A 24,802-nucleotide genomic window follows, 5' to 3' on the forward strand; every position below is an offset into this window, starting at 1 on the left:
ATGATCGTAAACCGCAGGAAACATGCTAAGATATTGTGAAATGTCTTCATTTTTGGAGGCTGAAATCAACAGGTTGTCTTGTAAACGCAAATATTTAACTCAGTGTGGTTCAGTGGTATAATTCAAGAGATTAAAAAAGACCAATTGATATTGCACACGTTCTGCATTGTAATGTACACTGCACGGCCAAAAGTATGTGGACGCCTGACTGTCACACCCATATGTGGTTCTTCCCCAAACTGTTACCACAAAGTAAAAAGTGCATAATTGTATAGAATGTCTTTGTATGCTGTAGCTTTATAATTTCCCTTCAGTGGAACTAAGAGGCCCCAAACCTGTTCCAGCATGAAGATGAAGACATGGTTTACCCCACTGAACACCTTTGGGATGAACTGGAACGCCGACTGCACCCAATTCCTCCTCATCTAACATCACTGCCTGACCTCACTAATGCTCTTGTGACTGAATGATCACAGATCCCACAAAGCCACGCCCCCAAATCTAGTGGAAAGCTTTCCCAGAAGAGTGGAGATTATTATAACAGTAAAGGTGGAACTAAATCGGGAATGGATTGTTATAGTCCGGTGTCCACATACTTTTGGTCATATTATAGCATATTATATAGGCTAAAAACACTATATCTAACTATATATCCTATGTTTCACATGGCTGTAACTAGATTGTCTACTGAGCAGATTTGATTTCTTCAGTGTGTGTGTGTGTGTGTGTGTGTGTGTGTGTGTATGGACACGCTAAAACACAGGACGACACATTTTATTTGAACGTGTAAATTTAATTTCATCCCTGTGTCCATAAATCTACTTCAAACAAACAAACAAACAAACAAACAAACAAACAACACAATAACACAAGCTTGAAACAAACTCAATCCATACAATATAAACTGAATGAATGTTTATTAGAACATTCTGCCATAAAAAGTCATGTAAATACACATAGAAGCTCAGTGTGTTATATAAAGACATAATACATTTATATATTACTGATGTGTTATTTTTTAATCATTATTTAAGGAACTGTTTCACTTAATAAAAAAAAAGGAAAAAAAAAAGATGTAAAGAAATTTCTATTAAAGTGTACACGTGGATATTTTACACACACCCACAGTTTGCAGGCTTGTTTTTGAATCTTTTCATATTTCATCTGTGCAAAAGGTTTTACATTTTAAAAAATGGATAAAAAATAAATCAAGAATAACGTATAACACAAATAAATAGAAATCTCTTATTATATAGGTTCAATATGGGAAGCTAAAAACGAAAGTACTCTGTCTGTCCATCAATTACTGTCTTAGCGCCGAAACTTTTGGGACATCCCAAACCGTTCCGTTTCCTCTTCAAGCCTGAACTTTTATTTCCCGTTTTAAAGTCAAGCTGTAAACAATCTTCTTTAACCTCCTATATAAACTGATATGATCTAAGGCGTGGCTCAATCTGCGTCTGAGGATTATCCAAATAATACTAATAATATTAAATATGGCTTACGGTTTAATTTCATTCGTAATACAAATTTTTTTTTTTTTTTAAATTACAAATCATAGTCACACAGCATGGTCCTTGGATGAGAACTCGTATCACATGTTGGATTCATAATTATTTATTTATTAGATCTGAAATCTGATCCCAGCACAGAGCTGAGGTGTTAAACCCGAACAGTCACTCAGTGCTGGGATTTTCATTAATGAGTCTTTATTGATCATGTATACATTACAGCACAGTGAATTTTTTTTCTTTGCATACCCCAGCATGATAGGAAGCTGGGGTCAGAGCGCAGGGTCAGCCATGATACAGCGCCCCCTGGAGCAGAGAGGGTTAAGGGCCAACAGTGGCAGCTTGGCAGTGCTGGGGATTGAACCCCCGAACTTCTGATCAGTAACCCAGAGCCTTAACCGCCAAGCCACCACTGTCCCATTTGAATGTACAACCTGTCCAACTGCATGAAGCCCATCATTCCATAAATCAGGCTTCTACTTCCTGCCCCTAGTCACCCTAGATTTTTCAAAAATCAAGGCAGTTTAACGGGTCCGTTTGAACATAAACGTAAGTACGCACAGGGTAAAACGATTTCTTGTAAGCCTTCCAGTCGACGATTTACCACAAAAACACTCTGATCGCCTTCTCCTAAAAAGGAGATCACGTCACGTCATCTTTGTCAACACAATTGTTCTTTGTGTCGCGGAAGTAAAGCTACCCTGCGAAGGCTGAAATCCTGAAACAGAACCCAACAGCAGCGTACAGAAACAAATAAAAAAAAAAGTCGTAGTTCATCATACGAACCACTCGTCATATCTACTCCTACTGTATTTCTGTCTGCTTCAGACATTACTTATACATTAAAAACAATTCTCCATTCAAAACAACACGGAACAGAGTCTCAGGACAAAGTGAACATCAATCCGTCCATTCAATAGCGTCCGGTTCAGTTAGAAACGTCTTTCTTTTTTCTTCCTTCTATTTTTTGACATCAATACACGTAATTAGACAACGTAATTAGAAAGTGACCGTGACCACAACAACCCTGTGATTGACGTGATGAGATCTGTTGTTCATAAAACTGAACATCCTCTGGGTTATTACTGATCGACACACTGATATAAACATGCATATGCTTCAAAGTGTAACAATGCTTCATTTCAGATGGTTATTCCTCCCTTTCTCAGCTTCATGAGACGATGGAGAAACACATTTGTGCATATTAATACTTCTATCCAAACAGCCTTCGGATAAAACAAAAGACTTCTCATTTTTTGATCAATACCCAGTCTGTCTATAAACAATAAATTAGGACTGATGTAAATTGCAGAAGCAAAAAGAGAAAGAACAGACCCCCCCCCCCCCCCCCCAGAAATCCTGATAATAATAAATCATGGCGTAAATCCAGTAAAGTGTCCTCTTATTGGCTGAAAGCAGTAGAGACAGCACCACATCACACATAGACGAGTGTACAAATGAGTTTAAGGATTAATAAACTTGATGTGGAATTATAAATCAGTGAGGAATCATTAGGCTATTAAACAGCAGTAAATGCAATATCTTACTGTACTTAAGTGCTTTTTTTTTTTTTTTTTTGAAGTACCATTACTTCATTAAAGTACTGCCATTTTAGAGACATTATACCTTCGGTTCTCTACGTGACAAAGTCAAAATTCTACTCCAGCATGTGTCAATAATCGTTTCTTTTTTTTCTTTTCTTTTTTTTTAAAAAAAAAGAAGAAGAAGAAAATGAGAAAATGGGATTGTCTAATATATCTGGAAAAATCAGAAAAACGTGTATACATGCTGAACATGTAACTTATTTCTGATTAATTGCAAAAGCAAATTAAGAAAGTTTTTTTTAATAATTTACGTCTGCAAATATTCCTGAATAAAAACGATGGAAAACAACAACTTACGTTCCTAAAATGTTTTTGAAATATTAGTAGTTCTGCAGTTTCGCCTCTTGGGGCGCTGTTAAACTTTTTATGTAGAAACCTGCAGCAAATTGTTTCCTACCAGAAAGGGTTTCAACTCATCTTTGACCAACAACAACAACATCAACAACAACAAAATAACCCACCCTCAAAGAACCCTTGAAGAACACCTTTTCTAAGAGTGTGTGTATTAATTATGCGTGTGGTACAAATGATATCCGTCTCAAAACCTAGAACCTGGCAGACGTTTACAATTGACCTAAACTGTCTTGGTACTTTGTACCATCTTAGAAAAAAAAGGGTTCCTGCATAGTTAAAGATTCTTAGCTTCCTAAAATGATTCTACTTGGAAACCTATCTGATAGGAAAACACTCTTCTAGGGTCTCAGATAGAACCTTTAAGGCTTCCCCGGAAGGAACAACTGAAGAACCCTTAATAAATGATATTATGAAGAAGAGTGTATAATAAAAGAATAAAATCCAGATCACGGAGAGATTAATGTAACATGTAGATGGCCATATAAACTAGAATATGGCCATCTATGTAGATGGCCATATAAACTAGAATAGCTATTGCCCATAATATACATCAAACATAGCATCTCCTAATCTCAAAATAAAGACATTTCATCAAGCAAACCTGTACATTTTTAAATTACTGCAGTTCCTCCAATGACCAAAAGAGGGCACCACAACACAATGAACTAATTAATTAATGAGCAACATCTTCAGGTCGTACTTTTCCATCATCCCAAACATCAGTGTTTGTTAGGAGTGTTGTCATTGAAATCATTCTCATTAGTACTCATCTTACACAGATTGAGAAAATCTGGTTAGGGGGCGCTATACACAGCCATAAATCTATGTTACAGCAGCTTGCTGGCTAATTGGCTAATTATTTAGTGTGTAAATAAAATAAACACACTCAGCTAAGACCTAACCCAGATCGCTAAACATAACAAGTAAACATTACATGGTTATCTTTACGTTTTATTATACTACAGGCGCTGCCGTGTTGTCGATCCTGATTGGTCAGGAGGTGTTTATTAATTTTCTACAAAGGCAGCTCTGACAATAGGCTAGGTCTGGCTGCAATGTGCTCTTATAATATGTTATCATTCAACAACTTACTTTAACTTACTTCAAAAAACAAACAAACAAACAAACAAACAAAAAACTAGACAAGAATTCTAGTTAAAAAAATAACTACAGCGTAAATCCTTAATGATGTTCTAAGGAGAGTCGGATTCATCCACGACCCACCGTGTCCATATGGCAGATGCAAAGTGTAATTTTAGTTACAATGACTGTTGACCAACATCGCTGAAGGAAATTTTCCAAATGTGTCATCTTGTTTCGACGGTCTCTGTGCCTTTACTGTACATTGTAAAAGACAACATGCTAGCTTGCTATATCGTTAGTTTCGGTCATTTAGCTAGCTTAGGCTTGACATCCATGTGACCAGTTGCCTAGCAACAGCATCGTTAAACCTTTTATCCACTCAGAGGGTTCCAATGTCACAAGCTTCATGGAAATACCCTGTTCTTGAGTGAGTTCCTGTTGAAACAAGGCAAACGTCACTTCCAAGTCAAAAGGAGAAGTCCAAAAGTGTGTATTAAAACAGCATGAAGTACAACGCCTGTGCAATTCACACACACACACACACACACACACAGACGTGTGAGTGTTTTCTATATTGTATTTTTTCATGTAAGTCACCATGGTTCATGCTTCAGGCTTTCTTGGCGGCACTGCGCTGCTTCTGTTTGCGAAGGTGAGCCTCGATCTCGTGCCGGAAGAGCAGCATTCCCAGCTGCCCATGTGACGCCTCGTTCATGGCTTTGCTCTGCATGCACATCTTGTACTGCTCAGGCGGGAGCTCGTCCGCACAGTGCTTCTCGTGCCACAGGTGGAAAAGACCGCGAGATGGAGCGCGGATCACTAGCAGGTTACTGTGCAGGTACTTCCTGTAGAGGTGCACATCCTCACCACCCCACCCTTTAATGTCAACATCAAATCCACCTGTGCACACAGGATAGAGAATACTATAATCAGCAAACAGGACGCGCGCGTGTGTGTGTGTGTGTGTGTGTGTGTATGTGTGCAGACGTAGTATTGTTTTGTTTGGACGTAAACCAATTTTTTTTCCTGTTCTCTAGCATTTGTTTTCATGGTCTGAAATGACCATGACGCCTGCTCTGACGTGGGTGTGACATTCTAAATCTGGAATTTTCAGATTCGCTTCAGTCCAAAATTGTGTTTACGTTACTGCATTATCAAGAGCCATTTTTAGCGAAGACACAAAACCAAAATGCCATTTTCCCAAATGGACTTCAAGCAAAGCCTTAAAAGTCCTGCCCCATTTCCTAGAAACTGGTCTTGCGGATGATATTTATGTCACTACGGTGCAATATAAATAACCCACTTCACCCAGCTCGTTACCAGACATGAATCTGACACACAGTAGATGGGACTTAATACGATGAACAAATTGATTTCTAACATACAGACCAGGTATAAAAACATTTTTAAATCCAATGAGACGAGCTGATCTGCCCGGATATCTCAGTAGTAGATCCTATCCTTAATCGTGTATTCTCAAGATGCAGAAGGATGATTTAATCTAGCACACACTAGATTAAAAGGAGGCGTGTGTGTGTCGTGTTCATTCTCATACTCGCCTATGTTGATGAAGTCGGATCTGTACTGACAGGTCATGCCGAAACCAAAGTCCCGCCAGAAGCCTGTGTCTTTCTTAATCACCTGCACAGGAAACATCACACACACTGACATCCTCATCCTGTGTGTCTCAACATGGTCTAATGCTACACACACTTCCTCTGAAGTCCATCTTTACAGACTCTTTATAAATGTGTAACAATAATCTCTAATAATGCCTTATAAAGACAGACAGAGAGACAGACAGGTATATAAACCTACAGGTGAACGGACAGAAGAATAGACAGAAGGACCTACAGACAGATAGCTGGCTGACAGACAAACCAGACAGACAAAGAGATATAAATACATAGACAGATCCTTTCGTAATTCTGTTAGAGAAAGGATCTTGTTCCAGCAGTGAAACAAAGTGAGCAACCTTCTATAAGCTATCAATCTCTAACAATCCAGTTCGGTAAAAATGACCGAGCGTGTCGATTAAACCGAGGTTCATTACCAGTTGTTGCTCCACGGGCGGGACGTGATCGCTGCCTCCGTAAATCACTGCAGGATTGTACTGGCTGAAGAGAATCGGATAAAACACTTTCTTCCCTGAAAGAGACAGACACATGGATTTGAAAATCCATATTCGCTTCCTCTCAGTCAGAATCGATATAAACAATCCAGATGTGAATGGAGCCCCAGAGTCCCTTCGTAAACTCAGGATATCAGGCAGGAGTGGAAATGTGTGAGAGAGAATAGAACAACACAGCATATATATATATATATATATATATATATATATATATATATATATATATATATATATATATATATAATATACATAATTTTATATATATAAAAACATTGTTAACACCTGCATCCTGTCTGCAAAAGCTAAGCTTTCCACCGCAAGGGCTATATTAATCTAACAAAACAAAAATATAGCGTGTAAGCTCCAGGGAACCTGCTTCCATTCTGCCTTTTAACACAATGCTACCGACACCATGCTTCACTGCGGGGATGGTGTTCTCAGGTTGTATAAAGCAGTGGTTTTCAAAGAGGGGCCCTAGGGAGCCACCAGGGGGCGCCCGGGGGGCCTCAACAATTTGGTGTGAAAATTAAATAAATACATGATTTTATATATATATATATATATATATAAAATATATATATATATATATATATATATATATATATATATATATATATTATATAAATATGTATATATATATAAACATATAATTCCTAATGTAATGTAAAGATGTAAGATGTAATTATATTACTTTAAAAAAAAAGTATATAGGTGGGGGGGGTATATTCAGAAGTCTGTATTTTTTATGTGTTTTAAAGACATCTTGCAAAAGGGGGCCTCGGTCAAATGTTAATGCCATTTGGGGGGCCTTGCCCTGGAAAAGTTTGGGAACCCCTGGTATAAAGGACTAACAAATTGCTTCTCCCTGCTCCTTTTTTTCTTCTTCTTCCCATACTCCCGTACTGACCTGGCTGTGTGTTCAGGCGACAGCTGTTGAGAAAGTCAGCAGTGAAGACGATGTCAACATCACAGAAGAACAGCAGGACGTTTCCTCCTTTCCACGCTCGGGCGCCCACGTCCAGACCTCGGCCTCGGGAAAACTCCTCGTTCAGGTGGATCATCGTGAAGTTACGGAAATGCAGCTCCCTGAGTCAAAAGAAAAAAAAAAACAGATAAAGAAAAGTGCTTTTCACCACATATAAACGTCACAGTATATAATCATGACGATCATGGAATACAACAGGTATCAGATTAGCATTACTTCTTTCTTTCTTTTCTTTTCAGTGAGACGGGAACGAATTCAAAGAGTGAGCTCGCTCGCTTTCTCAGAGGGGCTGTGATCAAATACTAGAGCATCCTGATCAAAATTTTCATATCTAAATAAATAATATAATAATGTCTCCACTGAGAGGCCACACCTCCTTCACTGGGACAGACAGGCACAGAGGCCACACCTCCTTTATTGAGACTCCTTCATTAGAGCTGAAATCTGGTGAAAATATTACGAGTGGCAGTTAAGCAGCTCTTGCGGAGTATAATAAAAATCCTGATTACCGACGTGCACAGTTTTCTTATTAACTAATTCAGCTCGTGCAGAGATATAATAATTTAGCTCCTGGTTTTACAGGTCCACTTCACAGATCGAGCATGTCTCAGCTCCATTTTTCCCAGATTCAATTTGTTAGCACATACGCGCAGAGTTTTGTAGGGTTTTTTTTTCTTTTCATTTTCAAATTCCTTTAGAAACCTCTAATTCTGCACAATGAGCCAATAACAATGTAGACAAGGCAGTAATCAGGGCCATTAGAATAACGCCTGGCAGATTTACAACATGTGTGTGTGTCTGTGTGTATATATGATTCGACTCCGGCTAAAGCAGACTGCAAATATTTCCTTTTGCGATACTGGGTTGTTTTCGAGAGAAGGAGACTGTCTAGAAAGACTCGTTTTTCATCCACTTCAGGTTGTTCGACATTTTTTTTCCCCACTATACTGAAGTTCTGGGCCAGTTTGTTTCATATATATGTCTGTGTGTGTGTGTGTGTGTGTGTGTATGTTTTATATATATATATGAATGAAACATATATATATATATATATATATATATATATATATATATATATATATATATATATATATATATATATATAAACACACACACACACACACACACACACACACACACACACACACACACACACACAGAATGTCTCCATATGGCCTCTATGCATGTCAGTCCCAGTGAAGGAGGCTTGGCATGAATCACTCATAGTCAATACTCTCAAGCAAAGCCAACAGAAACATTTCGCAAAATTTAAAATGAAATGTCTGTGAAATGACCGAGAATTTTAAAGAGACAGTAACACAATTTTGGGTCACAGGAAGAAAAGGTGCCAGTGTAACTTAATGCTCAACAACATCCATCCATCCATCCATCCATCCATCTTCAACCGCTTACTCCTTTTCAGGGTCACGGGGAACCTGGAGCCTATCCTAGGGAGCATCGGGCACAAGGCGGGGTACACCCTGGACAGGGTGCCAATCCGTCGCAGGGCACAATCACACACACACACACACACACACACACACACTACAGACACTTTAGACACACCAATCAGCCTACCATGCATGTCTTTAGACTAGGGGAGGAAACCGGAGTACCCGGGGGAAACCCCCGCAGCACGGGGAGAACATGCAAACTCCGCACACACAGAGCCGTGGGAATCGAACCCCGAACCCCTGGCGGTGTGAGGCGAACATGCTAACCACTAAGCCACTATACTATATCATATGATACTATATCTTAACTTCCATTATATCACACTCAATAAAATATACACGTGGTACGCAGAGATGTAAACATTTACAGGTCAATATCAGTTAATGGCAGTAAATAACTACTATACTATACCACATACTATACCACACGACACTGTATCTCTATACTATACTATTATATTCCTTATACTATGTGATGCTACAGTACACCGTCCTATCCTGTACAGTTCTATACTGTACTACACTATACTATAATACGTCTCACTCTTTGTCTTGGGGCAAAAACTATTCACATGCCATTCAAGACTAACACAACGGTGCACTTAGTTTTGTCCTGTAACTCTCAAGAACTGAGATCTGACTGAGCCTCACATTTCTTTTATATTACGCTCAGTGAAATATACAGGTTTAGGACACACAAATGCAAACATTTCCCGGTCGATATCGGTTAACGTGCACGTGTAGTGCATGAGTTTGAATGCAGATATACCTATTTAAACTAGTGTACTATAATATAGCTATTTAATATACTATACTACTGTACCTTATGTTATACTGTACCTATATTATCTATAATACTGTGTAGTACACAGTGTATAGTATTATATTGACTATAGTATTTTAGTATATAGTATTATATTATACTATAGTATATTATTGACTATTTTATACTACACTATACTATCCTGTACTGTACTACGCTCTCCCACACTATCCCACACTCTACTATAATATGCTGTGCTATGCTGTATCTCAATTTTAGAACACAGGATAACACAGGAGTGCACTTACGCATACTCTATATAGTATGCTATAATATGTTGCGCAATATCTCAACTTTAGAAGGGGATAGGACAAAACTAAACGCACCCACGCGTTAGTCCTGATCACCCTAGCAGACAGTGTGAATTTGATGAAGATCAGAGAACTTCAGGTTTTTCACCCCAAAAATGGTAAGGGGTTAGGGGTTCTTTTTTTTTTTTTTGGAAAAATGTTAACATTCTCAGAGTTTTGCAAAACTCACAGTGTACGTTAAGAGGGTCAAGAAGAATACAGACGTGCACTTAGTTTCCTCTTATCATGCTCCTTTAAAAATATTTAGAGTAAAAGTAACTCGGCAAGCAGAAAACAAATAAGAACAGCTATTTTGTTGTGCATTAATATTCTGGTTGAATTAGCTGCAGCGTGCGTGTGCCGTCTCGTCTCCATCTCAAATGAACACAAATTATTCATGGCTATCGATTCGCAGATGTGAGTTCAGCTCTATTTAAACCGGAGACCAAAAGTTTCCTCTGAACAGACTGAAGATCAGACAGAATACAATATAAAGGCTTCAGAAGTGAGGGGAGGTTTAACAGAGTGTGTGTGTGTGTGTGTGTGTGTGTTTGTGTGTGCTATAAATTAATCATGGACCGGAGTGTGTTTGGCTTTCGGAATGATGTCTGATGTGCGTGTGTGTGTGAATCAGGCTGGCGGTCACATATTGACACATATTGGCACTTAAAATCAACAAACACACACATTAGCTGGTTTGCATTTTTCAGCACTTACAGCGAGTCTGCCTATTTTGTTGTGCGTTTATACTTGTTTATTCTTGTTAATACGTGTTAAGGGTGTTATTCCAACATTCACGGGACGGTTATGCGGCATTAGAACTTGTTGCGAACACAAGACTGAACTTAGCTTTAAGTTCCCATATATAACGAACAGTGAGGTTTTATCAGCGAAACTTTGCTGTCATGTTGTTCCATGAGAATCAAGTATATGAATGAGTTAGCATTCTCTTCTTATCAAGGCACTGGAGCAGCAGTTCGAAGAAAACTAAAGACTGTGTGCTGTGAAAAAGTCCTGATTTCTTCTGTTTTTGTGTAGATCTCATAGTAAATTGTTTCAGAAGTTAAAGCAAAATCTGAGATAAAACAAAGGCAATCTGAATAAACACAAAATACAGTTTTTAAATGATAATGTTATTTATTGAAGCAAAAAATGTTATCCAGTACCAACTGGGCCTGTGTGAAAATGTATGTGCCCCTGTAGTTACTAATTGGCCAAATCTATGAAACTGCATTTATAATGGAGTTCAGCTGGACTAGACACAACCAGGCCTGATTGCTGCAAACCCTGTTCAATCACATCTACACTTAAATAGAACTTTTTCAACAGCATGAAGTTGGTTAAAAGGTCTTACTCGGTAACACACTGCTGAAAAAAATTCCAGAAATGATGAGGAAGTGATTGAAATACATCAGTCTGGGAAGGGTTACAAAGCTATTTCAAAGGCTCTGGGACTCCAAAGATCCACAGTGAGAGCCGGTATCTCCAAATGGAAAAACTCTGCACAGTAGTGAACCTTCCCAGAAGTGGCCGACCTTCCAAAATTCCTCCAAGAGCGCAGCGATGACTCATCCAGGAAGTCACAAAAGAGCCAAGGACAACATCAAAGGAACTACAGGCCTCTCTTGGATCAATAAAGGTCACTGTTCATGACTCCACTATCACAAAGACACTGGGCAAAAATGGCATCTATGGAAGGGTGGCGAGGTGAAAACCACTGCTAACCCAGAAGAACATTAAGGCTCATCTGAATTTTGTCAAAACACACCTTGATGATCCTCAAACCTTTTGGGAGAACGTTCTGTGGAGTGATGAGTTGAAAGTGGAACTGTTTGGAAGACAGGAGTCCCGTTACATCTGGCGTAACCCAAACACAGAATTCCACGAAAAGATCATCATACCTACGGTCAAGCATGGTGGTGGAAGTGTGATGGTGTGGGGATGCTTCGCTGCTTCAGGACCTGGGCAACTTGCAATAATTGAGTGAAACATGAATTCTGCTCTCCACCAGAAAATCCTAATGGAGAATGTCTGGTCTTCAGTCTGTAAGCTGAAACTCAAGCACAACTGGATTATGCAGCAAGACAATGATCCAAAGCATAGGAGTAAATCCACCTCTGAATGGTTCAAAAAAGCAAACGTTTTGGAGTGGCCTAGTCAAAGTCCTGACTTGAACCAGTTGATATGCTGTGGCAGGACAGGTTCATCGGCAGTTCCTGATTGAAACCCCTCCAGTGTGGCTGAATTAACGCAGTTCTGCAAAGAAAAGTGGGCCAAAATTCCACCACAGCGTTGTGAAAGACTGATCTCCAGTTATCGGAAGCGTTTGGTTGCAGTTATTGCTGCTGAAGGTGGCACAACCAGATTTTAAGTTGACTTGGGTTGCCTTTGTTTTATGTCGTATTTCGTTTGAAGATCGAAAACTATTTAGTATGAGACATACACAAAAACAGAATAAATACTTTTCCCCAGCACTGTAGAATGGGTTTCACGTTTAGAAAAGGTTCTAAGTAGATCTTCTTTAAGAAGGCAGAACTTCCCGAGAACCCTTAAACATTCTCATACAACAAAGGTCCTAATGAGAAAGGAATAAACCACCTGGGGGCTTGCTGTTACAGGCAAATAATCAATGATGGAGTGGTGTGATGAACTGTAGTTACTGTAAACAACCTGTAGTTGTCTATTTTCCAATAATACACAAGTGTTTAATCCTCTTATATCATAGCAATTTGTCAGTGCTAACTACAATTTACTTAATTGATCAATTAATTAACGATATGTCGTACTTTGAATGCATTCTTGTTATCACTTGCAACTCTAAACAGTTATTCCCTCACCAGCATCTTGTTTTTCCTCTCTCTCTCTCTCTCTCTCTCTCTCTCTCGTCAAATAAATGCGCATGGGTACATCAAGTACAAATGAAAGACAAAGAGAGAGAGAGAACGAGAGAGACAGAAAGAGAGAGACCGAAAGAGAGACAGAAAGAGAGTCAGAAAGAGAGAGACAGAAAGAGAGAGGCAGAACGAGAGAGACAGAACGAGAGACAGAACGAGAGAGACCGAAAGAGAGACAGAAAGAGAGTCAGAAAGAGAGAGACAGAAAGAGAGAGACAGAAAGAGAGACAGAAAGAGAGAGACAGAAAGAGAGAGACAGAAAGAGAGTCAGAAAGAGAGACACAGAAAGAGAGAGACAGAAAGAGAGAGACAGAATGAGAGAGTCAGAACGAGAGAGACCGAAAGAGAGACAGAAAGAGAGTCAGAAAGAGAGAGACAGAAAGAGAGAGTCAGAAAGAGAGAGACAGAAAGAGAGAGACAGAAAGAGAGAGTCAGAATGAGAGAGTCAGAACGAGAGAGACCGAAAGAGAGTCAGAAAGAGAGACAGAAAGAGAGAGACAGAAAGAGAGAGACAGAAAGAGAGAGACAGAAAGAGAGAGTCAGAATGAGAGAGTCAGAACGAGAGAGACCGAAAGAGAGTCAGAAAGAGAGAGTCAGAAAGAGAGAGACAGAAAGAGAGAGACAGAAAGAGAGAGACAGAAAGAGAGAGTCAGAAAGAGAGAGACAGAAAGAGAGAGACAGAAAGAGAGAGACAGAAAGAGAGAGACAGAAAGAGAGTCAGAAAGAGAGAGACAGAAAGAGAGAGACAGAACGAGAGAGACAGAAAGAGAGAGACAGAATGAGAGAGTCAGAACGAGAGAGACCGAAAGAGAGACAGAAAGAGAGTCAGAAAGAGAGAGACAGAAAGAGAGAGTCAGAAAGAGAGAGTCAGAAAGAGAGAGACAGAAAGAGAGAGACAGAAAGAGAGAGTCAGAAAGAGAGAGTCAGAAAGAGAGAGTCAGAAAGAGAGAGACAGAAAGAGAGAGTCAGAAAGAGAGAGACAGAAAGAGAGAGACAGAAAGAGAGAGTCAGAATGAGAGAGTCAGAACGAGAGAGACCGAAAGAGAGTCAGAAAGAGAGACAGAAAGAGAGAGTCAGAAAGAGAGAGACAGAAAGAGAGAGTCAGAAAGAGAGGCATGAGAAGCATGAGGAGACTGAGAGGTATGTAGAGTTCATCTGGCGAGGGACACCATCATTTTCTTTGAGGTCAAAGATCACAGCGGCACCAGTCTAACATTGTGAGATCTCCTCCCGAAACGCAGCCCTGCAATCATTTGCCGCTCACACAAAGAGGACCATGTGTGTGTGTGTGTGTGTGTGTGTGTGTGTGTGTATGTGTGTGTGTGTGTGTGTGTGTGTGTGTGTGTGTGTGTCCTGTAGAAAAATGGAACAGTTCACACAGACGACTATTCAGCTTTGCTTCTTGATCCGTTTGACAGTGTGTATCAGTCTCAGCACAACACACACACACACACACACACACACACACACACACACACACACACACACACACAGGTATGTACTGTACCTGGACGTGTTTTCCAGGATTCCTTTGACTTCGTTCATCTGGTCTTGGCCAAAGTAGACAACGGTGAGGTGCACTCGTCCATCTTGCTTTATACACACCTCCCTGAGACACACCCAGATACACACCCACACACACATACACACACACACACACACACACACACACACACACACACACACACACACACACACACACACAAACACACACACACACAAACAGTGGTGTGAAATTCCAGCAGTTGAACACAGACACATTCTGATAGTCAGACGCCAAATGCTCCAAGTTTGTGCTGACCTTGCTTCTTTTTTTCTTTTCTTTTTATCTTCCTACACATGTGAAAAATGCCAAAAACTCAGACAAGCTCGACTCTGTAATTTATGCCTTTATGCATTTATCTCCTTTAGACCTGAACACTCGAGGAAAGCGCTATCTGCCCTCTTCCACATACAATATAACACAGTTAAAGGTAAGAAGCTTTACTTGGTTTATTTCTGATGGCGTGTGCAGTCACGTTGATCTGACGTCACTCCGTAAACGGGGAAGGAACTCGGAACGGGGAATGTCACGAAACACATGGTCCTCATTTACTCTGTCGAGAACGCAGGGTCCACTAGGTTTTACAAAAATACTAACAGCGCCAACTATAGCAAATAGTCCAAACAATTATTATTACTATTTTCTTTAATATCCTTTCTTTAAAGATCCTTTATTTAAAAGAACCATTGTTTGCACTATTTACTAGACATGGTTCTATTAGTACATCTACATTTTCCAAAGTCCATTCTAATCAATAAAAAACGCTGAAAGAAATCGCACGCTTAATACGAATTCTAATCGAGAATCGTTCATTAAGTTGAAAGAAATCGAGATTACTTTTTTTTTTGTAGTATCACCCAGCCCTAATTGTAAAGCCATCCCGCTTACTCAGACTCCCGGCCACGGATGGCTGTCCGCTGTCCGTCAATCCATCATCTGGATTGGACTCATGATCTCCTGACGATAGGGGAACGCTTTTCTGTGCTTACTGAGGTTAAGGTTTAACTGCAGGCATAGTTATGCAGTTATGGTTATAAGGGCAGTGGTGGCTTCGTGGTTAAGGCTCTGGGTTACTGATCAGAAGGTCAGGGGTTCAAGCCCCAGCACTGCCAAGCTGCCACTGTTGGGTCCTTGAGCAAGGCCTTTAGCCCTCTCTGCTCCAGGGGGCGCTGTATCATGGCTGGCCCTACGCTCTGACCCTGACATGCTGGGATATGTGAAGAAAACAATTTCACTGTGCTCTACAGTATATTTGACCAATAAAGACTCATTATCAATTCGCTGCATTAATACTTATGTCAGTGTTAAGTATAAAGGTCCTGCTAAGTATACTGTACTCAAAAACGTGCATGACGTGTGAGTTCAGCTCGTGCGTGTTACTAAGAGTCGAGAGCACATCGAATACTTAAACTATACATTTTTTAGTCTTAGTTGTTCACGCATTTCTTACGTTTGTGTGGGGTTTTAATTTTCCTTTCATATTACCGTGTCTATTTGCACGTCTTACTGAAGCTACCTGAAGACCGTTGTGCTCGTTGAGGTGCCTTAGAAATAATACTGGACCAGTAAAGCAGGTGGGATGCAATATAGAGAATACTAAAAAAAAAACAAAAAAAAAAACGTCTTCACATCGTCAACGTACGAGAAAACGTCAACTGCATCTTTTGCAACGTGAAACTAACAAATCATGCTATTAATGATTCGATGGTGATCTCGCAGGAAGCTCATCGATGGGTTGAAATACAGCCAACAGTTCAATTTACACTCAAATGTAGTGTACAACCTTTAAATGGGAAGAAATGCATAATTAAAGAGAAGGCAGTACTGAGTCTGAGAGGCTTTAAATGCTTCCCGATTCCAGTTTCCATCAGGTAATGTATAAAAGAGCCCTCCTTATGCTGTGTGCACCCTTCAGTGACCTACATTCCTTTTCATAATCTCATAAAGCCACTGGCCTCTGAGACAGAACTGCTATTATCCTACTGTCGCTATTCCTATAATCTTGCTGTTCGCCAAAGTTGCTATTAGCCATGAATGCTTTTATCCCAGTTCTGAAACTGGAGTTTTCAAGTCAATTATATGTCAAATGTTAATTTTCCAGTGTCGCTATTAGCCTGCTAGCTACTTAGCACTTCCTGTAGCTATTTTTTTTTTAAAAATATATATATTAGATAGTTTGGAATCCATTTGAGATGATTTAAAAGTTATTGAAGTGGAACAGTCCTGCTGAAAATGGAGGAAAGTTCTCAGATGGTTTCCATCATGTAATGGTAATTGGTTTAATGGTTTCCATTTCATTCCTGTAGATTTCCATAATAGAGCTTCTTTCATGGGTGGATGGTTACCATAAGATTATATATATATATATATATATATATATATATATATACACACAAGACATCGGGAACCACTAGAACGTATATCCATTAAATAAGGAATAAAACACAACCGGGTGTGATGTTATAGGAAAATAATCCACAACAGGGTAATGTGATGATTTTTTTTGCTTCCATTCATAGGTACATATATGTTATAAAATGCCCTCAAGGCAAGTTATCACTTATGTTATAGCAGCTGTAAATGGTTCTTCCCTCACCAGCCTCTCTCTTAAAGTTAATAAGACAAAAAAATGCAGCTTCTCGTGTTACCAAGAAACCAGAAAGCGCAAAACCTTCTGTCCTGAAGACGTTCTCGTGTCAGAAGAACTCACTCTTACAACGCGCTGACACTGGAGACTCCTTCCATAAATGTTACATAAACATCCTAACAGAAAACTTCACCATATCAACGATAATCAGTTTCAGTTTATTAAAGATGACATATTCTTAATGTTTATCATTAGACTTTGATTATATAGCTCGTCCACCATTCGAGACCCTGTTAATGAGCCGTTACTATAGAAACGATAACATATCAAAATGATTGCGCTAATATAAACTTATCATCTGGATTACAGCTGGAACTGCTGTCAGAGCTGCTCTTATAGAAAATGCATCAACATTACAGACCACCAGAAACAGAAATCTCAAACGGTTTCTAATTACTTTTAGCAGGAAGTACTGAGGCGAAACGATGTGGATTGATTGCGACGTGCACCCAATACGTGAACAGTTCATGTGATTTAGTTAAATATTGGCCTCCATTAATACGACTTGAATTATTTACAATTTGTGGATATATCATCCAGACTGAGGTTATCATCCAGACAAGATGCTCACAGGGCTTAATAAAACATTTGGTGACTTGTTAGAGGGCTGTGATATGAGAGTTGAAAACAGAAGCAGTTCCAGAAAGTACTCATGATCCTTCTGGCCATTTTCCCTTCCTGACTAATGCTCATTACCATTACGTTACTCAAATGTCAATTTTATCTTTACTTTTACCCAAATTCTTAGAGATTTGGTTAGCCTCGCACCTCCAGGGTTGAGGGTTCGAATTCCTTTACTTTCACACTATTCACGGTTATCCAGATGAGGATGGGTTCCTCTCAAGGTTTCTTCTTCATATCATCTTAGGGAGTTTTTCCTCGCCATGGTCGCCACAGGCTCGCTCAATAGGGATAAATTCACACGCTTAAAATCTCTATCCTGTGTTTATATGTTTCTCTAAAGCTGCCTTGAGACAACGTCCATTGTAAAAAGCGCTATACGAATAAAATCAAATTGAATTGAATCCCGCCTCTGCCCTGTGTGTGGAGCTTACATGATCTCCCTTTGCTTCAGGGGTTTCCTCCGAGTACTCCGGTTTCCTCCCACAGTCCAAAGACATGCATTGTAGGCTGATTGGCATTTCCAAAAGTGTCTGTAGTGTGTGAATGTGTATGTGTTTATGCCCTGTGATGGGTTGCCACCCCGTCCTTGTGTCCCCAGACTTGTGCCCAGGGTTCCCTGGGTTAGGCACCAGGCTCCCTGCGACCTTGTGTATGATAAGCAGTATGGAAAATGGATGGATGGCTATTTTATCTTTATATATATATATATATATATATATATATATATATATATATATATATATATATATATGTATATACATATATCTTAAGCAACTAAGCAACAAGTCTCCCAGCTTCCTCTTATTCACCTCTTTTCATTTGACTCCTCATACCTCATTTGACTTCCTTATAGGTAAGTCCACGTTGACAGTACCACAAGTACATTTAGTGAAAGTCACACTCGTGGTAATAAAACAGGTCCTCTTTAGGGGGAGGATCATGAGAGGTTTTAGACAGATTCCACCATTTTTAAAAATGATTTAAAAGATCAGCTTCCCCTTAATTCAAAAAAAGAAAAGGTTTCGGGACATGATGTTATATTAAAAAATAATCAACTCTGGTGTAGTAACAGTAACTCCGCCTTGCAAAGTGCCAGATCACACCATGCCATTGTTGATTATTTTCCCATACCAGCACAACCTGCCATATTACGCAGCCTTAAATTATATGATCAACTTCTGCTATGATAACTATCCATCCTGATTACTTTTTTTCAAACACGATGATGTTAAATGGACAGTTGAATTATCTGATTAGGGAAAATATTAGAACGCTCCTCATAGTCGATTTGCTAAACCTTCGGATGGACCAGATTTCAGAACACATGATAAGCACTATAGTACACTATCCATCCATCTTCTACTGCTTACTCCTTTTGGGGGTCATGGGGGAAACACATGTATGTGCAGGGAACAATCACATACACACTCACACACTACGGACACTTTAGACACACCAATCAGCAAACTACCATGCAAGTCTTTGGACTGGGGGAAGAAACCGGAGTACCCAGAGGAAACACTGGCAGCACAGGGAGAACATGCAAACTCCGCACACGCAGGGCCCCGGCAGGATTCAAACCCCGGACCCTGGAGGTGTGAGGCGAACAGGCTAACCACTAAACCACCGTGCGCTTGTGTGTGCACACCGTGTGTGTTTTTACCTGAAGGTGTGCATGAATTGTTTGAATTTGTCGGCTCTCTGTGAAAGCGGTACGATGATGTTGATGACCGTCTGAGACGTCGCCACACGTTCGTTCGACACCTTCATCAACGGACCAAAGGGACGGAACAGAACGAGACGCCTGAATTCGTTCTTCCTATCTCCACGGAACGTCAGCTCGTACAGCGTTCCTTTATCCTTCTCCGTTCTAGCTAAACCTACAGAGAGAGAGAGAGAGAGAGAGAAAGAAAAGACACGGAACTATTACTTCTCGGTCAGACGACTGCTATAACACTAGACATTATTATAATAATTTTTTTTTACACACACACACACATATATATATATATATATATATATATATATATATATATATATATATATATATATATATATATATATATATATCATAACACAATAAAATTAAGATAGTTGTTCATGCAGCTTTGATATCCAATCAACACCTGTCCTCTCAGTCTCTTTAAATAACAAGTGTATATTTTACTCACATGCACACATGTGAAAGAGGATGATGGCAGGATGATGGATATATAATGACATGGAGCTGGTGTGTATCTGTTCTGTGAGCCGAATGACTAAAATACGCTTCAGAAACATTTTAGTTGTTAACGGCACTCGGACCACCAACGTTTTTTCACCTCGCACCGCTCAAATCGCTCTACGCTGGCCGTTAGTGGGCGTTCTTATCTTTAGTTTCTGTCAGTTGCCAAGGATTCACAAGCCAACTACAGAACATACACAACATCATCCAATCGATCACAAATCAAATGTCCTCTCACTAAAAATAAAAATCCTGGAGTTATGCTCGTGTAAAAAGTGCATCTCTGCAGCACATCATGATCATGTCGGAATGAGCCAAAAACAATGTTTTGTTTAAAATGTTTAATGTACCCAAAAAGAACCACAAAAACACCAGCTTACAATGAAAACGAATCACTCCCGGCCACTTTGTCATGCCGCATTGCTGCTGATTTGAACGGAAGCTTACTGAGACAACAGACTTGAAAGAAAGAGCTGTCAGAGGTAAAGCTGTAACTTTAAGTTTTCTGGCATGGGAAAGCCTTCAGGACAGAGGCGTTTGTGCTTTCTGGTTCCTTGGCAACATGTCCATCTGCATTGGTTTTTTTTGTTTGTTTTGTTTTATTAGTTTCAAAAGAGAGATAAAAAGAGAGGCTGAACAGCTAGATAGTGATCGATGATGTATGATGTTAGCTAACCAAATGTTTAACTATTACGAAAGCCCTGAACGCTAGGTTTTTTTTTTCAATTGCTATGTCATTATTTTGACTAAGTATCTTGTTATTTTGACTTACTAACAAATTAGTAAGTCAGAATAATGACTTAGTCAAAACACCAAGATACTCCGTCAGAATAACGCCTTAGTAAAAAAAATAACAAGATACTATGTCAAAATAACTTAGTAAGTCAAAATAACAGGATACTAAGACAAAATAACGACTTGATAAGTCAAAATAACAAGATACTGAGACAAAAATCAAGATAACAAGATACTGAGACAAAAGTCAAAATAGCAAGATACTGAGAAAAATAACGACTTGATAAGTCAAAATAACAGGACACTGAGTCAAAACAACAAGATACTGAGACAAAAATCAAGATAACAAGATACTGAGACAAAATAATGACTTGATAAGTCAAAACAACAAGATACTAAGTCAAAATAATGAGATACTAAGTCAAGATAACAAGACACTGAGACAAAATAATGACTTGATAAGTCAAAATAACAAGATACTAAGACAAAAGTCAAAATAACAAGATAAGTCAAAACAACAAGATACTAAGTCAAAATATCGAGATACTAAGTCAAAATAACAAGATACTGAGACAAAAGTCACAATAACAAGATACTGAGACAAAATAACGACTTGATAAGTCAAAATAACAAGATACTAAGTCATAAGAACAAGATAGCAAGTCAAAACAAGATACTAAGTCAAAATAACGAGATACTAAGTCATAAGAACAAGATAGCAAGTCAAAACAAGATACTAAGTCAAAATAACGAGATACTAAGTCAAGATAACAAGATACTAAGGCAAAATTCAAAATAACAACATACTGAGACAAAAGTCAAAATAACAAGATACTGAGAAAAATAACGACTTGATAAGTCAAAATAACAAGATAGTCAAAACAACATGATACTAAGTCAAAATAACGAGATACTAATTCAAAATAACAAGATACAAAGTCAAAATAACGAGATACTAATACAAAAAAACAAGATACAAAGTCAAAATAACGAGATACTAAGCCAAAATAACAAGATACTGAGAGAAAAGTCAAGCTAACAAGATACTGAGACAAATTAACGACTTGATAAGTCAAAATAACAAGATACTAACTCAAAAGAACAAGATAGTAAGTCAAAATAACAAGATAGTAAGACAAAATAATGATCTACTAAGTCAAAATTACTTACTACAAAAACAAGACACTAATACAGAACAGTGACTTAGTAAGTCAAAATAACAAGATTCAAAGTCGAATAAATGACAAAGCGATTGAAAAAATATTTTTGCACCTTGCAGTTCAGAGCTTCTGTAAGACATTAAACTTGCATTGTGATACGAAGCCATTCCTATTTGAATGTGTGATTTTTAGTTGATTTTTTTTTTTAAATATCCAAGCTGAAAAAATAGAAAACAACTGATGAACAATGAGTCTTCAACACAATGCTGCCCAGTGAGAAGAAACTCAAGTAAACATTTTCATTTTTAATTTCATAAAAAATAGACTCATGGTAATATTGTAAACAATGACAAACACTTAATCAATCATTCTTCACCATATACATCACTCTCTCTGGCTTCATCTCAACATAGTCAAGTTGAGAAACAGCTGGAAAACTGTCACGCATGGGACCGTGATAAACATGATTTCTTTTATTAAACCCTTAAATCCATCAACACCGGTGTCGTTTTCTCACAGCTACACAACAAAAGCATTTTAACGGATTTGTGCTGAATGGCATCAAAGCTTCTATTGTTCAGACTGGAAATCAAGAGTCGTGTTGCAGAGACTCACTGACTCTTGGCTCAAGGAGGAAACCCAGTTCACACAAACGTTTGCACGAAAGACTTGTCTTATTTACATTTCACTTTGCCTCACCTGTTGGTAACATTCTGTAGATGTCTTGGGCCCAGAAGGAAGAAAGACTCGATCAGAACCAGAGAAACTGTCAATTTCCTTACAATTAATATGACTGTGATTCTAATTGGTTTCTCTCTTGAAATCTGTTGACACTATTTTGTCCCACGCAAACCACCCAGAATGCCTTGCAGTAGCAATAAAGAAATAGGATGAGTAAAAAATATGGTCTCTCTCACTACTTACTATCAGCTACTTACTGTGACATCCTAAAATCTTTACACACCAGCTCACACCTACAGTGTCAGTCATATGAACTGAAATCAATATCTATGTTGTCAGAGGGGTGAATCACACACTTACTTATAAATGTCACACAATTCAGAGGAAGTAAATGAGTAGACAAGCCCCAGATTGGGCAGAAACCCCTACATGGATAGAAGCCCCATGTTGAGCAAAAGTCTCTCACTGGCCAAAGCCCCAATTTGGGCAGAAGCCCTACATTGGACATTGTATAGGCTTGTTGCTGGGAAAATGCCCTGGTTGTTGGGCAGAGGCCTCCAGTTGGGCAAAACCTTCCTGATGGGGAAACCCTTATGCTGAACAAAAGCCTCCTGGTTAAAAACCCTGGATGGGCAAAGCTTTATAATGGACAGAAGCCCCATGATGTGCAGGATCCTCCTGCTGGCCTAAGCCCCAAATTTGACAGATGCTCCTGATTGGGGAGAAGCCCCTGGATGGGCATGAGACTCATGTTGGGCAAAAGTCTCTTACTGACCAAAGCTCCATTATGATGGAAAACCTCTTGTCAGAAACCGTATATTGGACAGAAACCCCATGTTGGGCAGAAGGATCTAATTGGGCAAAGATCCCACTCCAGTTTTTTATATGATGTTATTTTAAATGTAACCAGTATGAAGAAATAACATGAAAATACATGTGAAAATAAGGGCATAAGAGCAGCGTGTCACATGGAATCACACTTTCAGCAAGATCCTACTAACAAAGCAACAAGGTCATGTTCAGTCAACAGATATCAATAACAGGAAAAAGCAACAAGATTAAAGAAGCATGCTGTGATTGCACCCTACCCCACTTCCTCCTCATACCACCTCCTTCTGAAACGGGAACAATACGAGAACATGCAGCTTTATGTGCTCAACTTAACAACTTTAGCGCTTCATTTCCATCAGAATTGCTTTTACTAATTATCGCTTACAACAACTGAAGGCAGACTAGGGATCTTACAATTGCATTATTATACAGTTTAAAGAGACACTCTGGGGTAATGCGACAGAACATTACTCTGACCCAGGAGGAAGTATCTGGAAATCACAGATCAAAGAAGAATTGTCTTTGAGTGTAATCTGGAAATGTTGGACAATGAGGTCATACACTGTTCAGCCATAACATTAAAACCACCTGCGCAGTACTGTATTATCAGCACATTCAATCCACCTACAAGCATGTTTTTAGATGATGAGAGGAAAACGGGGAAGACGGAGGAAACCCACATGGACACAGGGAGAACGGGGCATAGGGTTCCCGCCCCCTCACAAAATGTGTTAGCCATGTAGCAAGCATGAGCTCACTTGACAGGACGTTTTCTGAGAGGATTTTTAAATTCATATATCAAATATATCATATGTAAAGTATATTCATAAATATTTATAATTTTCACCGTCAATGCTAGGTAGCTAGATAACATTAGCTCATCTAAAAGAATATGTGAGAGGATTCTTTTGACATGTATGCATGTTCATAATATTCACTGCTAATGCTAGCCAGCTGGCTAACCTGACGACTAAATCATATTCATAAAAGCTAATAATCTTCACTTTTAAGCCTATGGCTGACTAACATGAGCCAGCCACACAGGATTTCTGAGAGGATGTTTAGGTCATATAAAAATAAATGGTTATAATCTTCAGTGGTAGTGCTTAAATACTAGCTAGCTAATGAGATAACTTGACAAGATTACTGAGGGCATTTTAAGTTATATTCATAATCGCTTATAATCATCACTGCTAATGCAACCTAACTAACTAAACTGACAGGATTC

General features: G+C 39.0%; 1 protein-coding gene across 2 annotated transcripts in view; it reads right to left on the reverse strand.

Annotated features, from left to right (window-relative positions):
* Positions 1-900: 900 nt before the first annotated feature.
* Positions 901-24,802, reverse strand: part of csgalnact1a (chondroitin sulfate N-acetylgalactosaminyltransferase 1a) — a 39,910-nt gene continuing 16,008 nt past the window's right edge. The window contains exons 3-9 of one of the 2 annotated variants that reach the window (XM_017489819.3): positions 19,607-19,823; positions 14,637-14,738; positions 7,591-7,769; positions 6,606-6,700; positions 6,112-6,193; positions 5,150-5,452; positions 901-4,987 (exon numbers count right to left, since the gene is read on the reverse strand). In XM_017489819.3, the coding sequence (XP_017345308.1) occupies positions 5,163-5,452; positions 6,112-6,193; positions 6,606-6,700; positions 7,591-7,769; positions 14,637-14,738; positions 19,607-19,823 (965 nt within the window). In that variant the 3' untranslated portion in view covers positions 901-4,987; positions 5,150-5,162. Of the gene's footprint in view, positions 5,453-6,111; positions 6,194-6,605; positions 6,701-7,590; positions 7,770-14,636; positions 14,739-19,606; positions 19,824-24,802 lie in introns of both variants that reach the window. The other variant, XM_017489818.3, reaches the window with a different exon arrangement.

Source organism: Ictalurus punctatus, chromosome 16, assembly GCF_001660625.3.
Source record: "Ictalurus punctatus breed USDA103 chromosome 16, Coco_2.0, whole genome shotgun sequence".
NCBI lineage: Eukaryota > Metazoa > Chordata > Actinopteri > Siluriformes > Ictaluridae > Ictalurus > Ictalurus punctatus.